The sequence below is a fragment of the Mytilus edulis genome, chromosome 1 (genome assembly GCF_963676685.1).
Source record: "Mytilus edulis chromosome 1, xbMytEdul2.2, whole genome shotgun sequence".
NCBI classification, from domain to species: Eukaryota; Metazoa; Mollusca; class Bivalvia; order Mytilida; family Mytilidae; genus Mytilus; species Mytilus edulis.
The window spans coordinates 52,210,622-52,230,140 of NC_092344.1; the positions used below are offsets into that span (position 1 = coordinate 52,210,622).

General features: G+C 31.9%; 2 protein-coding genes across 3 annotated transcripts; one reads left to right on the forward strand and one right to left on the reverse strand.

Annotated features, from left to right (window-relative positions):
- Positions 1–287: 287 nt before the first annotated feature.
- On the reverse strand, positions 288–13,702 carry LOC139484822 (microtubule-associated protein RP/EB family member 1-like). 2 transcript variants are annotated; one of them, XM_071268813.1, is made up of 8 exons: positions 13,594–13,702; positions 8,179–8,312; positions 7,261–7,299; positions 6,517–6,623; positions 5,861–6,068; positions 5,394–5,515; positions 4,064–4,216; positions 288–3,633 (listed from the first exon to the last, which is right to left on the reverse strand). In XM_071268813.1, exons 2-8 carry the CDS (start codon positions 8,297–8,299, stop codon positions 3,571–3,573), a joined length of 813 nt encoding a protein of 270 aa, XP_071124914.1. In that variant the 5' UTR covers positions 8,300–8,312; positions 13,594–13,702; the 3' UTR covers positions 288–3,570. The 2 variants fall into 2 exon arrangements, with proteins under 2 accessions (XP_071124914.1, XP_071124922.1); XM_071268821.1 differs by having other exon boundaries at positions 13,289–13,609.
- A 1,794-nt stretch (positions 13,703–15,496) lies between these two features.
- On the forward strand, positions 15,497–19,452 carry LOC139484808 (uncharacterized). The gene is made up of 2 exons (XM_071268789.1): positions 15,497–15,962; positions 16,741–19,452. Exons 1-2 carry the CDS (start codon positions 15,950–15,952, stop codon positions 19,413–19,415), a joined length of 2,688 nt encoding a protein of 895 aa, XP_071124890.1. The 5' UTR covers positions 15,497–15,949; the 3' UTR covers positions 19,416–19,452.
- The last annotated feature ends 67 nt before the right edge of the window (positions 19,453–19,519 follow it).

The following is a 19,519-nucleotide window of genomic DNA, read 5'->3' on the forward strand; positions in this document are numbered from 1 at the left end:
TGTTATATTTCAATCAAAACAATACTTCTGATCTGTTAGTTTATATTTCTGAAACGAATGCTTTATAATAACACCAAAAACAATTAAACATTAGTTATAGTTATTTGTTTTCAAAGAAATTAACTTGCCCTACAACATATCTAAAATAAAAAGACAAAAATAACAATACAATAAAACTGTATCGACTCTCCTTAAGGTGCATGCATGTACTCTTATATGTATGTCAATTTAATTGTTCCATAAAAACATTTGAAGTCTTTTTCTCTTTTTTTTGTTGGGAGGTTTGGGGGAGGGAGGGGGTTAAGTTTGACATAAAATCTACGAGTCATGAAATAGTATAAAGAAAGATTGAGAAAAAATTTCCAAACTCTGGTTCAGTACATTTATAAATATTAAATGATGATTTATTTTTGTATGATTTAATATGATAAATAGGCATAGTAAAGGAAAGTACTTTAAATTTGTGTTAGTAGTCATTTTTATATGTACACTAAATTAGAAATTATCCTATTTCATTTGATATTACTAGATCTGTATTGAAAGACTAAAAGTTTTGAATGATCCCAAACTTACTGTAGTCCTATATCAAAACATATATTGTGGGTTCATTAATGTTTGTAGAGTTAACATTTTAATGAGGTGAACTGTGAATTAAGTGTTCAACAATTTACAGCTTCATTATAGGCTGGTATTCAATTAATGGGAAACCAAAAATTGAAGGATCAACACACATTCAATCTTCCCTCAATCCGTGATAAACTGGTACTCACAAAATAAATGAATTCACATTATATTCGTCACAAGTCAAAATATGTACATTTTGGAGGTTGAGGTGAAATTGAATGGGTCTTAATTTTTTTTTCCTAAATTAAAATGCACATTAGGTTATAAAGTTTACAAAACCTTTAAAAGGAAAGTATAATAAGAGCTATTATTTTGTCCCTGAAATGACAAAAAGAGTAAAATTATTCAATTAAAAAATAAGGAGTGTGGTATGATTGCATATGCAACAACTATACACAAGAGTCCAAATGAGGTGGGAGTAAATAACTATAGGTCATGGTATGGACATCAATATTGAACAATATCCATACCTTATAGTCAGCAATTAAAGGCCTATACATGTACATGACATATTGTGAAACAAACAGCCTGATTTAATCATAAACAAATATGACAGACTGCAACCAATGACAAAAACTGTGTTACAAGCCTTTCAAAATTATTTTAATTTCATAGATAAATCAACAGATTAATATAATCTTGACAATTAAATGCAGAAAGGTCATTTGTGATTTCATTAACATTACAATATTGACTAAATAGACCTGTTCACGTTTTGGGACTAAATAAATACAGGCCATGGAATCATCCAAAAATATTTTACACACATTTTTCCATCTTGTTGTATACATCTTGTTGTAAAATAACTTGAAGGTAAAATCCTTGGTTTTGAAATTTGAAATTTAAAAAATTTAAAAGAAGTTACACAATTCCCCAATTTTAATTGGAAGCATTCAAAAATATTAATTTCATAAAATGCAACATCAAGGACTACACTTGGTATCTGTGATGTCAAAACAATGCATAAAATAAAAGAAAAAGGCTTGATTTAACTGATATTTCATAGTTGCAGCATAAAAATATAATTATAAGAATTGATTGCTTCTTTTTAAACAAAGGAGTAGGTTCAGTAAGACCTCTTTTTGGCCCCAAAATATAGCAGTTTTACAAAATTGTTAAAATGTAAACCTTTAGTTATTTATTGGACAGTAGAATGCTTCTGCTACATAAATATGGCTGTTTTTGACAATACAATGCACATATATCCAGTACTAGCACCATTAAGTCACGCTAAATTACTGAAATCCTCATAATTCAAGTATTTTAGTTAAATTTTAGACGGTTTTCGTGTAAAACGAAAGTGGCCGCATTCGTGTTCATCCTTAATATTGAAATGTAAGTTGTATTTTATGATAATACATAACATATATAAAGGTTGAGGATGAACACAGATGCAGCCACTTTCATTTTTACCCAAAACCATCTGAAAAGTGACATTTTTCGGCATATTAGGTAGATTTTTCATATTTGAGCTTGAATCGGATCGTTTTTAATAACCAAATCTGTTAAAATCTTTCACATAAACTAATTAATTCAAATAAAATAGACACTTAAGTGTTTAAAAAGTGGTCAAAATCTTTCGTCAGATGAACCTGAAATTTGAGGCCAAAATCGGTCCTTACCGGACCTACTCCTTTATAAGGTTGTAAAATCATTGAATGTGCACACAATAATTATTTCATGCGAAATATGCCACCATCTTTGCTTTAAAACCATTATAACAAAAAGAAGCATTCAATTCTCAATTGTTAGTGACAATACATGCGTCTCAAATTTAAGCTATTTTGGCATTATTTGCAATGAATACAAGAAGTTTGAAGCCTAAATGTAAATATGTAAGACAAAGTTCATAAATATAAATACTGATATCTGAGAGACAAACCTCTTTAATATAAACATCTGAAGAATGTCATTTTGAAGCTTAATAATACTTTTTTATATATACCTTCTCCTTTATGGATATATATCATTATTAATAAGCAAACTGATTCTGTAGGTCATGACTTCAAAAAATAAGAAGTTTATTGCATCATCTGAACATACTCACTATATCTAGATCAACATTTCTAATCAGATAAAATTAGGCCGTTTTTTATTAAAATTTATGAAACCCGTAGCATTTTCTTTCCAGTTAACTTAGATATTTTGATAGTGTTAGGTATAAATATCCATGAATTTTTCTACAATGTGTTACATTTAAGAAGACAGTGGATTTCTTCATGTATTCTTTACATAAAAAGTCATTTATTTTGTAAAAAGATAGTATAACAAATAAAGCTACTAAGTTTACACTAAATTTTGTTGTTTCTTCATCGCTTCAACCTTATTATCATTGCATAACAAGCACACGAATTAAGTATATTGAAACAAAACAAATATCTCAATAAAAAGCCAGAGGGGGTGATGATGTCTACTGTACGATTTCTTAGGGGATACATCATGCATTCACATTTTGGACTAGAGGCATTATTTAATTACACCCATAATGTATTTTTAAATTATTTATTTGATTATTTTCAGGGACATCATATGAAGTTTCAAGCAATTTCCAATTATGCTTTTATTTTATCCTTTCTACAGTTTTTCTAATCAATGCATTGCATATAATGCTGTAGAAAGAACACACGAGAATGAGGATTCTTTAGATATACTTGAAGATGAACTCAAGCTTATTCTGTTTACTACAAATACGAAACTCTAAATTGTACGATAATACAGCCAATATATACAATTATGCAGATCTATAAATAATTTGAATACCTATTCTTAGGGACTTCTAACACTGTACCCTGTGACATATAGAATAGCTTGACAGTTAACAGTTGAAACGATATTAAATTTAACTGCTGAATAAATACATAATACCATTGTAGGATAACAAAGTTAGTGAACATGAGAACTGAATGACAGGAAAGTTATAATAATTGCATTAATGTTTATATTGTTTTAATACTCTTCCTCTTCTCCATTATCCACTAACACTTCATCTTCTGGTGGCGCAAATCCATCCTGTAAACAAAAAACAAAACTGGCACTGTAATTTACTCCTTCCCCTAACTTAAAACCTAGTCAATAGAACATGATAAGCAAGGCTAAAACTATCAATTCAATTCAATATTTTCCCTCTGTTTAGTGTTACATTTATTTATTATAATTGATCTCCCTAAGGTGACCTTTTTTTTAAATGATGTTTGGAATTTGATGACTTACCCAAATAGTAAGCAAATCAAAATACAGATTAAAAATAAAGACAATTAAAACAAAGGAAAGTACTGAGATGCATGGAAATGGAATTAGTTTCTCCATTACTGATTTATTTAATTATATCACTTTTAATAAAACTTTCAGTATTTGATAAGACATGTTTTAGTCGTCATTTGCAAAGATATCCACCTTTTTCTGAATTGAGGTATATTTAAGTTGAGTTTAAAAAACTTACTTCAGTTTGATAAAGAATGTCACAGACACTTTTCAGAGCAGGCAAATTTTCTTGTTCGTATTCTTGGCAAGTAATTTCAATATCACGTAACTTTCCAAAGTAAAAGTCTCTTTCTTTCTCCAATCCTTCTATTGTTAATCTCATTTCGTTCAACTAAAGAAAAAAAGAAACATTTAATGTAAACACAGATAAAAGATTCGAAACACATTCTGATAAATAATATGCTACAAATCATCAAGTGATTTTTTTAATAATATATTTAAATGATACTTTAAGTTAAGTACTCTAAGTTATCAATGACAAGAGTCGAAATATTACAGACGATTTCAAAAGCAACTGCAATCTTCTGAAAAATCAATTGTTTTGTGTCAACATGGCATTAAAGTTCCTTGAATATTTTGAAATAAGGATTCTGTTATCAAAAATTGGTCAAAATATTGATAACTAATATAATGGGTCTAACTGATCATTAGAACATGACTATACTTTTAAGAATTTAATGATAAACACTAGTTTATAAAGAAAACAAGGTCAAGATTTGTCCTTTGGATCTTCCCATTGACTGCATAAACATACAAGTTGGCACAATTAACAGTTATACAATTGTTGTTTTATCTTTAATTACATCTTATATTTTTGAGGGATAATGATATCAATTTGCTATTTACCATTTTTAAATTACCATTTCTTTTTAAAAAGTTCAGAAAAAAAGTGTCAGTGTCTCAAATGGGACTGGGTTGCAATGTTTGTGACCATGTTTACTTATCAACAATACTATAATTCTTGTAGTATAACTTCTTAAACTACAATTAAAGGTCACATTCACACTGCACCTTCGATAGTAGAGGATCATTATGATTTCTGGTCTCTACGTCCCTTCGTCTGTTCATTCGTCTGTCCCGCTTCAGGTTAAAGTTTTTGGTCGAGGGTAGTTTTTGATGAAGGTGAAGTCCAATCAACTTGAAACTTAGTATACTTGTTATGATATGATATGATCTTTCTAATTTAAATGCCAAATTAAGTTTTTTACCCATTTCATGGTCCACTGAACATAGAAAATTATAGTGCCAGTTTCAGGTTAAAGTTTTTGGTCAAGGTAGTTTTTGATGAAGTTGAAGTCCAATTAACTTGAAACTTAGTATACATGTTCCCTATGATATGATCTTTCTAATTTTAATGCCAAATTAGAGTTTTTACCCTAATTTCAGGGTCCACTAAACATAGAAAATGATAGAGTGAGTGGGGCATCTGTGTCCTATGGGCACATTCTTGTTTAATTTTGTTTCTTAACTCCCTTACTGATGTAATGATTTTTTACTAATCTTTTTACCTGTTGTTTTAATTCTTCTACTTTTCCACTATCTCCAGCACCTCCAACTGAATTATTGTTTACAGTTCTTTGTGTTGTTGGTTTAAGCTGTGATGGACTTTTTGTGTTAGATGCTACACGAACTGTAAAAAAGATACATCATATTTGAAGATTTTTTTTATGAAATCGGCTGTGAGGTTACAGCTTAAATGACAATCACAGGCTATAAATCCAGCAATAATCTATTTATAGCACAATTCAGACCAGTTGGTTTTGAAAGGAGGTCTATTTGGTATTTTAAATCCCATTCTCTTATGTAAGCTCCAAGCCATTAATTGTCAGGTCAATCATCAACAAGCTTCCATCAAATTGAAACATAATTGAAGATTGTTTCAAAGATACTTATAGATGAAATGTTAAGTTAAAGAGGTATAGCAGATAGATGCAATACATTTTATGTATACATTTAAACAGTAGGACATGAATACCTGGCTGTCTTTGAGGTGGTGGTTTCTTGACTGCCGGTGACACTCTATTTGTTGGTTTGGTTGTTGCTCCTACTTGCTGTCCATCACGAGCTGCTACAGCATCATACTCATTTCCTTGATAGTTGGCATCAAAAAAACGTTTAAACCATTGTACAAATTCAAAATTATCTTGAAATCGCCCTTTTACTAATCTGTCAACTGGTATTACCTGTTCAAATATATATTCATGTATTAAAATCAGCTGGAATAATCATATCAATTAAATTACAACAGGAATTAAGTTGAAAATTATATATAAGTCATCAAACAGGTCATCTGTTTTATTTAAAATAGCTGTTTTGAACTTGTAAATTACATGCAAAGCTTTTCTGTTGCTGTTAGAGTCAAACATAACACAGTGCTGAGAAACTGGAGAGACAATTTTTTCCATGGCGACTTCTTGTAGTTCTTTTTGTTTTGGTCATTTTAATGTTTGCATTTCTCTTTATCTATAATAGTTTTCAGGAAATATCCTGATAACATAACAAGTATATTTGACAGCTTACAATTATTTTTAGTTTTGGAATTCAGAGAGCTTCAAAATGTTCAAAAATTAACCTTTATATAAATACAGTCCCCTTCATGTTGAATTATTGTAACTATAGAGTTTGTCTTACCTTGTCTGTTTGTGACTTCTTGAAAGCATTTTGTAGCAATTTGAAATTCTGTATGTACTCATGTTCTAATTTGGTGTTGAATTTAACTTTTTTCAATTGAACAGTACCTGAAAGGACCCAAAATACATGTATTATAACAGTAAAATATGCATATATCATTTAGTAACACTGTTTGGTGCAATTCTGTTTAAGTATGATGGAAATGTGGAATGCTATGATGAGCATAGACATAAGACCTTACTTGAATGGTGTTGTTTCTTTTGATTAAGTTTAGTCCTGTGCTAGCCTAAATGCCAATGTTAAATCAAACAAACAATTCTAAATATATAGGGGCTTTCATTTTATTTTCCTAAAACCACAAAATGATGAATTTACCCAACAATCAAGTGACCCTAACTCCGGAATTTATAGCTTTAATAGAAGTCTCCAGAGAATCAACACAATCCATTAAAATTTCATTTTTTTGGAAATAGAGGTGAATGGACAGACTTCAGGATTCTTATATATACAACCCTGACTATGTCTAGCAGGGGAATATAAATAAAACCTTGACTGCCTTTGCACACTTCATAATTTAGGCTCATGGTGTATACGTAGTTATTAACTATATTTGAAATTGACAGTTTGTCAAGAAGAAAGTAATCATAATATTATTTCTATACATTGTTGATACATATTTTATTGTAAAAGGTCATTTGGGGGATGAGATTAAACATGAATGGCTGTATAATTGTATAAACATACCTGGAAATAATATATCCATGAACTGGCAATATGCAGCACCTGAAATATATACATGTAGATGAAAGAAATCATATATGAACCAATAGAAAGTCTTCCAAGCTTGAGATATGTATATTGATCACCTTTGGATGTATTTTGATTTTTTGTTTCTTCTAGCTGGCAGTTCATTGATGTTAACACAGATCTCTTTTATTCTAATATAAATAAACTTATTTTTTTAACTCCTTAATCAGATTTATTCTTTAGAAATATAATACTTCTATATAACACTTGGAATTAAAATTCATAAACAAATAAGGCACTTGTCTATGGTAATGGGTCTGATACATTTTAAAAACTACAGAGGGTAAGAAATTTTCAAATCATTCAACATATTTCAAGCAGGGACAAAGCATGCAGAGTAAGTCCCCAAACTTTCCCCTTAGCAATAATCAAGAATGTGTGACAATATGTAGGACACCATGTCCTGCTAACACTTCACCCAAAATCTTGATCAAAAACCCAAATTTGGCGTTTATTTTTAATAGTTCACATCATTACAATGTACAAAATGATGTATATAAATGAACATGAAAAAAGTTTCAAATTGATATGACTACAATTTAGTAAACTTCCTTGATCCAAAACTTTAACCCGAATACATTTCTATACTCAAAGAACTTTTAAAATCTAATTTGCATTTGCACCAGAATATATTTTTTTAAATGAATTTGAACATATTAACTGTTTTCAAGTTGATGTGACCAAATTTCATGGGAAACTACCTTTATACCAAATATCTCACCTGATTCAGTATAAGTACAGGTCAGAAGGACAGAAAAAGCAATGGGCATGATGGGTGCTCAGAAAGGATGAAAAAAGGGGGAGGGGGGGATATGCCAGTACTTCCCAAATTTGCCATGCATAATAAAAATGTACCTGTACATAATTCTTCTATTTTACTGTAATTTGTCTGTATACTATCATTTAACCAAGCTAAAATATCATGTCTACTGAGATTATCTGAAGTCTGATTTGTACTGTATACATTCACTGCCATGCTTATCTAATAGCTGAAACAAAAAGAAACAGTCTATTTTAAAAGTAAATTTATAATTAGAAAACTTGAGACTCATTGTTTCAAACACTATATACCTATTAAAAGAAGTCTATATCACATTGACAAACTTTATTTGATATAAATGATGCACTACTCTTGGAACACTGGGTCATGTAATACATTGTAATAAGAACAAGCTGATGTGGCTGCTATTAATACAATGACTCTATACTAAAGTTATATCAGTTTGTGTACATGTAGTTGTTAATCTTAACACTGAGAAGACTGTAAATTGTTTTGCTGCTGTTAGTTTGGATTTTCTATAGTATGCTGAAGATCCTTCAGGCCCACATTGGATTTTGATATCTATTTTATAGCTACTTTATCTTTTCTGATTGAGTTCTAGGTTTTTGAGTTTCATTCAGCATCAAAATCCTTCAGATAGATATTTTGCCTTGTGACAATTTAGTTTTGAAAACAACATTTCACTTTTCTTTCATTGCTGGTATTTACTTTTAATCATCCTTGGTGTTTAGCAGATGGACCATAATTTGGTATTCGGCCTTTAGTTTCTTTTTGTATCCTTTTTTATAAGTTCTAAAACTTTAACTTTTACTCTGTGGGTTGTGTTGATGTTAGAATAGTATTAATGGAACAATTGAGTTTTTCGAGAAAAAATTAATACATTTTGATTCACTGTTTACGTGACAGGAAACAAAACAGGAAACCAATCTTTATTTTCTTTATTTTGCACAATATATTTCAAAAGACATAAATGAACACCATTACTAGTGTTACTTGCTTCATGTTAATATTTAAAATCTATTTTCAATGTTAAATTAAAGTTTTTTTTAAACGCGACAGGAAACCATAAGAAACCGAAAGCATTTTTTTAGTTTTATTTTATTGCAAAATCTGCTTAAAATGATCTGAACAGTATACTTTTTCTTAAAATCCATCTTAAATGTAACAGTATTATAAAACTCCTAAATATGTGCTTGTTTTGAAAACAATTAGTACAATTTATTCAGGAATTTCCGTATTTTCTTCATTGATACAGGATACCATAATCGTTGTATCTTGATGTTTTAGCCAAAAAAAATGTATTTATATTTGGTTTTGAAATTCCAGTTACAATGTATATACAATTTATTCCAAATCATTGGTAATGTAAAATTCTTTAAATCCAGTAAAGAAAACAACTTTTAACTTGGAATTAGCATCTTTAAAATAGGCACCATGTGATATTTGTGACCTGTACACCATCTACATGGTTTCCACATTTTAACCTACTTTAGTGGGCTAAAATCAATAAAGTACTTCCTTTCAAGTCATGCATGGTAAAAGTTTACTTTTCCTTTGACAAGTTTATTGCGTTTCTGATAAGTGTTTGCAGAACATGAATAAAAAAAAATAATTAAAAATTGTGACAAAGATACATTCCAAGTGTAACGGTACATTAACATGTATTTTTTATTAAATTATCTTTATTCACCTAAAATATCCAGTAATATTTACTGTTGAAGCTAAATCAATCCAACGAACATCGACACCATGATAGGAGACGTAATTTCGATTGAATTTTCCAAGGACCCTTTACATCGTTATTGGGAAACGAAGTGTGTTAAAACGTCGGTCAAATCTGAAATCGATTTTGTCAAGTCATTGGGCATTTATTTTCACACAAGATCGTATGTAACATTATGCACATAGGAAAAATAATAGACCCCCAGCGCAATCTCTTTGAAAATTGTATTTTCCTTTTTTAAACAAGACGAAACAAGCCTACAGATTATGTTTGCTTACATCCCGTTGGAAACAAATACAATGTTTAGACCTAGTATTTCGTATATCCGGCTGTAAGGGCGTGATCACATGTTAGTCACATGTTTCACGTATGACCGGAAATGATTAGAACTTAACGACAAAACAATTTTAATAAATAAATGGACTTCTGTTTCGTGTGAAATGTAACGCATAACGATAACGTCATTTTCTAACTTAATTATTACGAAGAACAAAACAAGAATGTAAATCATCTCTGATTTACCTGTTTGAAAATCTCGCGAGAGTTTGTATTTGCATATTGTTGCAAAGAATTCTTTTACAACAAAGCAGATTAAACCATCTAAAATGTGCGTTACGAAATGGGAAACCAAAATAACGACAGTGTTCTTACACCTGCTACAGAAATACTTATAGTTCTCGGCATTTTCTTCTCACTATTCTTATAGGTCGATGTTCTTTGTTATTTTAAAGCAAAAATTACGAATTTGCCGGTGACGATTATCTATAAATTAGTCAGCGTTATGCACTTCGGACGCGAAAAGTAACGCGAGAAACGACACACAAATACAGTCGTATAATCTTTGAAATTTGTTAATTTCAATTTTTTTTCTAGGGGAGAGTAGCATACACTTGTATGTTGATAAAAATAATGGCATCTTTAGATGTAGTTACAACTTTTCTTACAGTAATTCACATTTTATCACTTTTCTATAGTTATAGGAAACGGAGCCCAATAGCAAATTATGGTCCATATACAGAAGACAGATTGAGTAAATGATACCCTATCACCTGTGTATTGGGCCATTCCAGTTAATGTCTGTTAGATAAAGGGGGAAGAATGGTCGTTAGTTAGTTTAAACATAAAAATTTATAGTGGATTGGGAAACAAGTGTTGCAACTTATATTAATCCCTTTCCACTTTGCGGGTGCGAGTGCTGCCTTGTAGCGGCATTAGCCTGCTCTTTTTCGAAATCTACAAGGGTGGCTTTAACGTGCAAGAGATATGGCTCTCTCTTAACACGGGTCAGCCATTTATCCTCCCCTTCCAACGGACTATCATCGTTTCCTCAAGACCATACTCGCAAATGGTGTCAAGGGAGAGCCGAAAATTCAGTCCCTGAAATTTTCATACCAGACGGGAATCAAACCAGGAACCTTTGTGTTAGTAGTCTGATGCACTAACCATTACACCACGGATGGTCCTTTCTGAGGGGTGTATCTTTTTATTTTTTTCATCTGACACATGTTTACATTTATATGCAATAAACTTCTTAGGGTCTTGCAGCAGTAAATAGTTTAATTACATCCACCCAATAGAACAGAAACTACATCTGATAGGTCTTAATATTTAGATCTGATGGGTAGTTTTTCATGTTGTGTTTTCTGATACATACAGTATTTATAAAAAAAATCTCCCCATCCATCCTGATCACTTGTCAGAAATTAACTAGAATATCCCATTGACTATTGTTCAATCAAACCATTATTACTTGTTTATTATAATTAGCCACTGGCCAGGTCAAAATCTACTCAGATAATGTCAGTTACGTGTCTATGTTCAATACAATTTAGTTTTTTTTTTAAGTCTTCAATACCAATGGTTAACATTTGTTAACATCAAAGTAAAATATAGCGCCAGCAAATTTTTATTTTATAATATGAATTTATTTATACCAGGATTTTTTTCTCTTCAAGGGGAGGATGGGAGTATTGGAATCCATGACAAATCGCCCCACTGGCAAATCGCCCCACTTTTTCACAAACTCTCCCCACTTTCAAAAAATTGACCCAATCTTGTTTACCAACTTTTTTTTATTAAAAAGTGTAAAATCACATTGCAAATAGGTTGGACAACATGCCCAACTTATGAAAAGGGCTATAATTTTGCTGAAATAAGGTCTGCCAACTCGCCCCTCTCGTGACAAATAGATAAACCACGATGAATTTATTAGTGCCAACTTGCAGTGGTGTAGCTGGGTCATTTTTACGTGTACGCCCGAACCTTGGCGAGGGATATGAGGGGTTCCAACCGCTCAATGTTAAAGCACCTGCTGGTAGTGGGTTCGAAAGGGAAAGCTATCGAGAATGTACCATAATGATTCCTGTCAGTAAAAAATCATTGATAGCAACATACTTTGAATCTAAATGGTTTATTTGATTTGGTTAAATTTTGTAATATGTTAACTTATTTATCGTGTTAAACTGGAAGCTAGCCTAATAGTCATTGGTTTTAGAGAAAACGTCCAAACCAATATTACTTTTAAATAAATTTAAAGGGTGCCGTGAGTGAGAATACAATTGATAAAAGCACCTTTTAAAGAACACGAAAAAAATATATTTCTAAGAGGAGCAATATAAAAAAATTCTGGAACACCTAGGATTTCTTCCCACAAAAAGTGAATCAATTTATCATTCCTTCAAAAGGGATTTAAAAAAAAATCTAAAATTTCTTTTGATATTTTTTTCTTGATCTGGAATATTTCACGACAATCTACATGTATGAAGGTTTTATAAATTGAGCATGTAAAACGATTAATTGCGTAAAGAAGAGTCCGGCTATCTGTCTATCAGAAGAGAACAGAAAAATGAACGAAAACAAATGATTTCAAAATTTTAATTTCATTTAAGTGGGGCTAGTTGGTAGAACTGAAAATTATATATTGAAGTAGATTTTAAATAAGTGGGGCGAGTTGACAGGGGAAAAGTTAACGAGATTTAACCCTTTTCACAAGTGAGGCGATTTTTTAAAAAGTGGGGCGAGTTGGTAAACCAGATTGGAGGCGATTTTTTTTTTAAGGGGGCGAGTTGGTGAAAAAGTGGGGCGATTTGGTGTGGGGCGTTTTGCCAGTGGGGCGATTTGTCCTGCTTCCGGAGTATTGTACTTCTATTGGGAGGTTCACATGAATGTCAACAGTGCCATTAATATTTAAGATAGTCTGTACAGACATGAAAATCTACTGACTACTGAGTACTGTATGACTTTGTACATGTATCTATGACTATGCAAAACTTTCTAACAGTTGTAGATTTCTGTTAAGATTTCATGGGATGCAGCAAAAAATTATAAAAGCCTTCCAAAACCGCAAAATCATTTGTTTTGAAAACTAATCCAGCCTCTGAATCCTAAAAAAGGATTAAAAAAAAGCAACTTTTAACTGTAAAATACATTCATTTATAAATAATTATCTGTTAAGCATTAACTGTTCTGTTTAGTTTTCCTCAGGTTCAAATACACTTAAAAATATCACAAGGACCATAAGCGCTAAATTTGCGCAGCTACTGCAACTGCACCTATTTTTTTCCATTTGGATGATTCATGACATTCATGTCTTTTCCAGACATGCAAGAATATTGTAAATATTCAAATCCCTAACGTTTATTCTAAAATCAGAATGATATTAGAAAGAAAATCTTTGAAGCATCTTACAAATCAAATAGATATTTCACTTAATTTTGAATATGTTTCAAATTTATCCAATGCTTAGAAAACATGGTTTAACTTTTACCGTCTAATGCTTCTTTACGATGTTTTCGTATATTTTCTGTCTGTGTGTCCGGGATATGTCTTCTTACCACACTACATAATGCCACACTACACCATAAATGTATTTTTTAGGCAGTGGCTTTTTAGTCGGCACCGGCAAATTAGAAAAATGATATTTTTCCGGCCTGGCTCTGAATAAAATCAAGCCGGTCTATAGTCATGGCTATTTTACCTGCACCAATAATTTTGTGATTTTTTTGTAAAGAGTGAAAATTTAATATTATATGTAAACAGCAAACAGCTAACAATATTTGAGACACAACGTGTAATTAAAACTTTATAACAAGAAAAAAACAACTTGAAAATAAAAATATTGAAAATTTTTCATCTTCTTCTTCTTTAGTTACGGAATACCATCAACTTTTTGAGAATTACTTTCCGGCGCATGCCTGTATGAGGTCGCTTTAAGTTAATTTCATTATTTTTTACTTTTATTTAATTATGAGATTTACAATTTTTTAAGTTTCAATTTTTACATTTTAACAATAAGCACATTTAGTTTAGATGTTGTCTGTAGAGGTTATTTTTAAATTATTTTAATTATTTCTAAAATCAGTCAGTCTAATGCTACATGTATGCATAAGAATAAACTCTCTTTTTAACTGTATGTTATAAAAAAAAAAGAGTTAAAAATCTCATTGCATCCTAAATTTGATAAAACACTAGAACACACCCGCGAAATCGCGGGCATTCAGAGCGTATTTGAACGGATTAAAGTGTTGTAGGAAAAATTTTGTAAAAGATTTAATGACTTGAGAATTTCAGGAAAAGTATCAAAAGTCATAGGTACTTGGGGACAGGAAAATGTTTTTTTTTAACCCTCCTCCTTTATTCCAAAATTCCCTAATTTTCTATTAATTTCATTATGAACATACATTTAGTGTACATGTATTATGAACATTCCAGTTAGGAGCCTGTAATTCAGTGGTTCAGTGATATTTGTTTTTCGTTCTTTTTTTGTACATAAATAAGGCTGTTAGTTTTCTCATTATTTGAATTACGCCCCTGCGTATGAAAATTTCTGGATCCGCCACTGCGGAGGGGCCCTGATCCAAATATCCCGGGCTTGAAAACATGAAATCCCGAGGTTCTGAATTTATTATACAAATTAAATATCTCGACATCCCGAAATTCGAAAAAAGAAATCCCGAAATGGTCAATCCGGAAATTTCGATCTTAAAAACACCCGTTCCAGACGTCCCGAAAGTGTATTTTCTTTTTACAGTCAATTCTCAGTTTAGTTTAATAATTGATCCACAGCGGTCATTGATATATTATTCAGACCCTCTCTATTAAATAAACCCTGTGACTGCCGTGGATAGTAAACTTGAAAATGATATCAGACAGAAAATACACTTTATTCGTAGTATATGTATTTGTTTGAAAGTAAAAAGAAAAACGCAAACCGGATTTCTATTCTGACTTAAATTTCGTCCAATGACGGATATAAGACAGAAAATACGCTGTATTCGTAGTATAAATGTATGTTCAAGGTATACAGAAAAACGCAAACCGGAAGTCTTATCTGTCTTAAAATTTCGCCCAATGACGGAAACATATCCGTACGTCTTTTTTGTCGTTTTTTGACCAAAATAACTCAATCTGAATAATCATATGAATGGATGACAAATGCGATTATGCACTGTACCCATAGGACACAGAGACATGATGATTAATTTATTGTGGAAAGAAGAGAAGCGACACCCAAAATGAGGTCTTCTCGTTTAATAGTATAGATTATACAATATACCAAAGACAAAGTCATTCACATACGAAAATCAAAAATGCTTTTTTATTTTCCAGCGCTTGCAACAAATACAGTTATATATTTGCCGGTGCCGTTAAAATACCAAAATTGACGTTACGCGCGATGTTCATACCTTTTACGTTTTATGCATGTTTCGTGAGTAAAACTGCTCTGTAGGTGAAGAAAAAAACGTATTTTAATAAGAAAAAAGATATCAATTTGCTGGATATAAACGTCCTTGTTCATTTATCTCCATTAAAACAATATAAAACGCATTTGTTCGAGTTGATAAGCATTTAATTCTGGGTTTTTTGTTAAAAATGGGTTGTCCCGGGTAACATTTGACGATGAAAACTGAAGTATAAACCTTCTTTTCGCCTTCTTTTTTTACCGATTTTCTTAATTTTTTTTTTGCCGCGAACCGCCATGAAATGGCAATACTTTATGACGTATTAGAATGGCGGCTACTGACGTCATATTCTGTTTTGCCAGGCAAATCGGCAAAGTTGCATTGTGTCCTATCTCCATTTCCGAAGCTAATTCATCGAAAACAGTCCAAAAATACGGATAAATGATGCCATCAGGTGAGAAATTGATAAAGCTAGTATAATGTTGTTTTTCTGTAATTAATTAATTTCAAAAGCAAAATCGTTTTAACACAAAAACAAAAAAAAATGATACATTTTTAAATTTGGTGAAAAAATGTCACACGTTCATTTTTCGCAAATACGTTGCGTACAGTAGTAATTTAAGTTAACTAGGTTTCGTTTTGCACTTGATTGTCGACAGTGGCATTCTAATATAGAAATGTTATTTTTCTGGTCTTTCCAAAATATCTATATTGATCTCCATAGCATTCGTACTTTCCGAAAAAAATATATTTGAAAAATGGTGAAAAAGATGTCACACGCATTACATTTATAACGGCGGCAACCTGACGTCGTTTCGAATTGTGAAAACAACAAAATACACGGCTCCATGAAAACACATTGAACAAGCGCACAACTTAGTCGATTTTCGGTGCATGCATTTTTAAACTAAAAATATATAGAGAGAGACTTTTTAAGCTACGGTTTGATTTATCTATATGTTACTGATTTTTCCGATCCTTTTTGTTATTCCGTGATATTAATAAGTGTTGCCCTCGACGCAGAACAGATTGCATGTTTTATATTGCCCGCAAATTTTAACTTGGGTGCAAAACTTTCAATTTTTTTTAAAACAAGTAAAACGTGGGCGCGTAATAGTTTGAGCATTTCTTTTATGCGTTTCTATCTTTTAGCAATAAAGAGGCTTCTTTTAACACGCGTTCCATTTTTCAAAACTCAATCATAATTTTTTGGTAATGATTTTAATTTGCAGTTAACAAAAGCACGTCTGCTTTGAGATTTGAAATGTGGAAGGAGAAAAAGGCACAGAAAAACAGAGAAAGGTGTAAACAAAAATACGAAATGAAGAAAAACGACAGAATCAATGCATTAAAACAAAAATGTCACAGTTGTGGTTATTCCGAAACTTCCGCAGCCAAGAGAAAAAGAAAAGAAAGGAAGATAAAAGCTGATAAAAGACTTTATGAAACTGGACGGAAAAGAAAATATAGGAAAACTCAAAATAAAGATTCCGCTATTCACACAATAAATGACATTAAAAACACGTTTTCGAATAAGATGGAGAAAAGCAGGGCCGTAAAGGCAATGAAGAGAGCACTCCCTACAACACCGAAGAAAAGAGTAGCAGTAATGGCCACGTATTTAGACAATAAACAATCCCCAACTGTTCAATCGCTTGAAAAATTAAAGTTTGTTGTGACACCAGAAGAAAAAACAGACATTCAACTTGGGAATGCTGTTCTAAATGATCTCAAAGAGATAGTCGACCAGGCCAAATTGTCAAGATCTGATTCGGCAAGAACTGCCTTAAGTGTAATCGTAGCAAGCACAAGTGGTAAAAACATAACTAAAGAACGAAAGAAAACTTTGCTTTCAAGAAAGTTGGGACTACCCCTGAAACGGATATCGAAAGGAAAAAGAGTACGCACCCAAATATTTAGTTCTGAAAAGTCATGTTGGACATATATTGAGAGAAAAACGAGGAAAGATGCTATTACTGACGATGTAAAGAAAATCGCGTACAATTTTTGGACAGATCCTAATACGTCCCGTCCGTCTGGAAACAAAAATGACACGAAGCGTATCCGTATTGGCCCCAAACAATTTTTAAAACATCCTATTTATATACTTGATAAATCTCAAACTGAAGTGTTCAATGACTTTTGTATAAATAATCCAAACATAAAAATGAACCAAAGAACATTTGAGAGATTAAAGCCGTATTTTGTTCGGTCAGCAAGACCAAAAGATCGTGTTACCTGCTGTTGTCGCTATCACATAGAAGCCAGATCTTTGTTTTCAAAAACAATGGATTTTCGAAAAAAATACACGATTCCGAACATTTCAGATTTCGAGAAAAACGTATACCCTATTTATGAACACCTGACTGATATCGCCGTTGCTACTCTATGTGATAAGGATCAGGTTAATAATTCTTACTCGAAGTCATGTTTAGATCGTGAATGTAGTAAATGTGGACTTTCGTTATTAAAATTTACGGACGAAGAGTTGAATGTTTCGGATGATGCTCCCAATGTATCTTGGGAACGGTACGATTATATCACTGTGAATTCAAAGAAAAAACTTACTCTTGTCAGAAAATGCACTAAACCGGGTGAAATGTTTAATTATTTTAGACAACTTTTAGAAAAATTTGCAGGACATCAGTTCCGTGCACAGTGGCAAAATGCACAACTTAAATGTTTGAAAGAAAACTTATTACCAAATCACTGTATAATAATAATTCATGACTATTCCGAAAACTACGGTTGCAAAGAAAAGTTTGAACTTCAACAAACTTATTTTCAGCGCACCGAGGTATCTATTCATGTGTCCGTAATTTATCGACATGCAATTTTGGAGGTAGACGGAGTAGAAAGTTTGCCGGATATTCCATTTATTATTACTGAGCATTTTTTTGTAATAAGCCCGGATGAGAAACATGACCAATTTTTTACCCAAAAAGTTCAAACCCTTGTCAAGGAGTATTTAGATTTGATTCAATATGATGTAAAAGTTATTCATGAGTTTACTGACGGTTGTCCGGTTCAGTATAAGTCACGAAATTGTTTTGGAATGTTAACCGACATTTGTTCCAAACACGAATATGAACTTTTTATTAGAAATTATTTCGAAACTTCGCACGCAAAGGGACCTCAGGACGCAGCCGGTGGCTTTTTAAAGAATCAAGTAGACATGGCTGTTTTTCGCGGGAAGGAAATAATACAATCTGCGGACGATTTTTTTAAATATTGCGAGAAACATTTGAAGGACACTAAGTCATTGTATTGTAAGCGCCGAATATTTAGATATGTCCAGAGCATAGATCGTGACACAATATCTTTTAAACCCGTTCCTGGTATTAAAAGTCTTCATCAAGTTTTTTCCTCTTTCAACGATGCTAATTTGACAGTTAGGTACCTGTCATGTTATTCTTGTGAAAACTGTTTGGTTGGTACTTACAAAGACTGCACGAATAATTCCATTGGGAGCAAGGCGACCATACCGATAGTTGTCGATAACAACCGAACCCGTCATTCGGGTCCTGAAGAATCCACGGAAAATTACGAAATGGAAGACCTGATTACACTTGGAACAATACTGGCAGTATACACTGATGAAGCAGATTCAAATTATTATCTTTTTAAAGCAGATGCTTGCCCCGAAACTCTTAAAAAGGACACCACTGATGATTGGGGCATAACTTACGTAAAGGGATCCAAAGTTGTTCGTGGTTTATACTTTGACCAAACCAAAAAACTGTTGTCGTATAAACTATTGGATAAGAAACATTCCATCATTTCCATTGCATCTGTTATTTACATTTCACCAACTCTTCAATGTTCGACGCGTGGAACTGTTACTCTTCCGGAAACTACACATCTTGACATTTTATCAGTATTGGATGAAATGGAAGGAGCACAATAAAGTTATTATTTAAAAAACTTCTTTCTTCTATAGTTATATCCCCTAACAAAAATAGTGTCGGGCTATACAGGAACCACCATGTCATTCTGTCTGAAAATTTTTCT